Genomic DNA, 868 nt, shown 5'->3' with positions numbered 1-868 from the left:
GTGGGACGAGGGACGATGCTTTACGTAAGTCGCATGCGGGTAACTCGTCCTTCCCGGAGCCTCGTCGCATGAGACGGTGGGACCGGCGATGCGGCTGATTTCGGAGAGGCCGAGGACATCGTTTCTTTCCTTCGTTAAACCCGGCCCGGGACGAGCTGCGGAGGAGACGGGGCTCCGTGAGCCCCAGTTTGATCGCTACAACGGGGATCACCGCCCAGATCGCCTCTCAAACGTCCTGCAAACGTTGCCCCAACCCCCTTTCAAGCGTGGTTTTATTTTCACACCCCAAAAATGGGGCTTTTGGGGGTGCCAGGGCTGCGACCTCTGCTTCCCTCCCCGCTGAAGGCACCTTTGCGCCGGTGCCGCGTGCCCGGTGTTTCCCATCCCACTGCTCGCCAAACTTTTTTTGCGAGGGAAAAATCTGTCAGAACATATTTATTAGCGAGGCTGGGCTGGTGGAGACGCTCCCATACTGGTTTTAGAAGAATTTTTACCGAAATCTGTATCCAAACTCCGTGTAACGCAAGCTCCTGTGCTTTGGGAGGTGACTTCCCTCATAGGGCTGGGCTCTCCTGGGGACTTCAAACCCTGCTGCTTCCTCGGCTCCTTGCTTGATTTGGTTGATCAGGACTGAAGGAAGCTGTGAATTAAAGCGGCATCTCAAATAACCTGTATTTAAAAGGGAGTCGGAGGCCGTGCAGGGGATTTTTCTCCTTGCCTTTTGCCTCTTGGAGATGATGTTTGCGCTGTCTGTTGATCCTAGGGGCGATGCTTGGCTTCGCATCCTACTACGGCGACCACATGGTGTTGCAGAAGGAGCCGGCGGGGGCCGTGGTGTGGGGCTACGGGGAGCCGGGGGCCGCGGTGA

The 868-nt window shown here is 56.9% G+C and overlaps 1 protein-coding gene across 1 annotated transcript in view; it reads left to right on the top strand.

The window, feature by feature from the left end:
• The first annotated feature begins 88 nt into the window (after window positions 1-88).
• SIAE (sialic acid acetylesterase) overlaps window positions 89-868 on the top strand; it is a 5127-nt gene continuing 4347 nt past the window's right edge. Inside the window, 2 exon segments of the mRNA XM_019470380.1 lie at window positions 89-176; window positions 764-864. Coding sequence (XP_019325925.1) covers window positions 89-176; window positions 764-864 — 189 coding nt within the window.

Source organism: Aptenodytes forsteri, unplaced genomic scaffold (genome assembly GCF_000699145.1).
Source record: "Aptenodytes forsteri isolate BGI_AS27 unplaced genomic scaffold, ASM69914v1 Scaffold126, whole genome shotgun sequence".
Taxonomy (NCBI): domain Eukaryota; kingdom Metazoa; phylum Chordata; class Aves; order Sphenisciformes; family Spheniscidae; genus Aptenodytes; species Aptenodytes forsteri.
The sequence above is the reverse complement of the archived record's forward strand: the minus strand, read 5'-3'. Positions and strand labels throughout refer to the sequence as shown.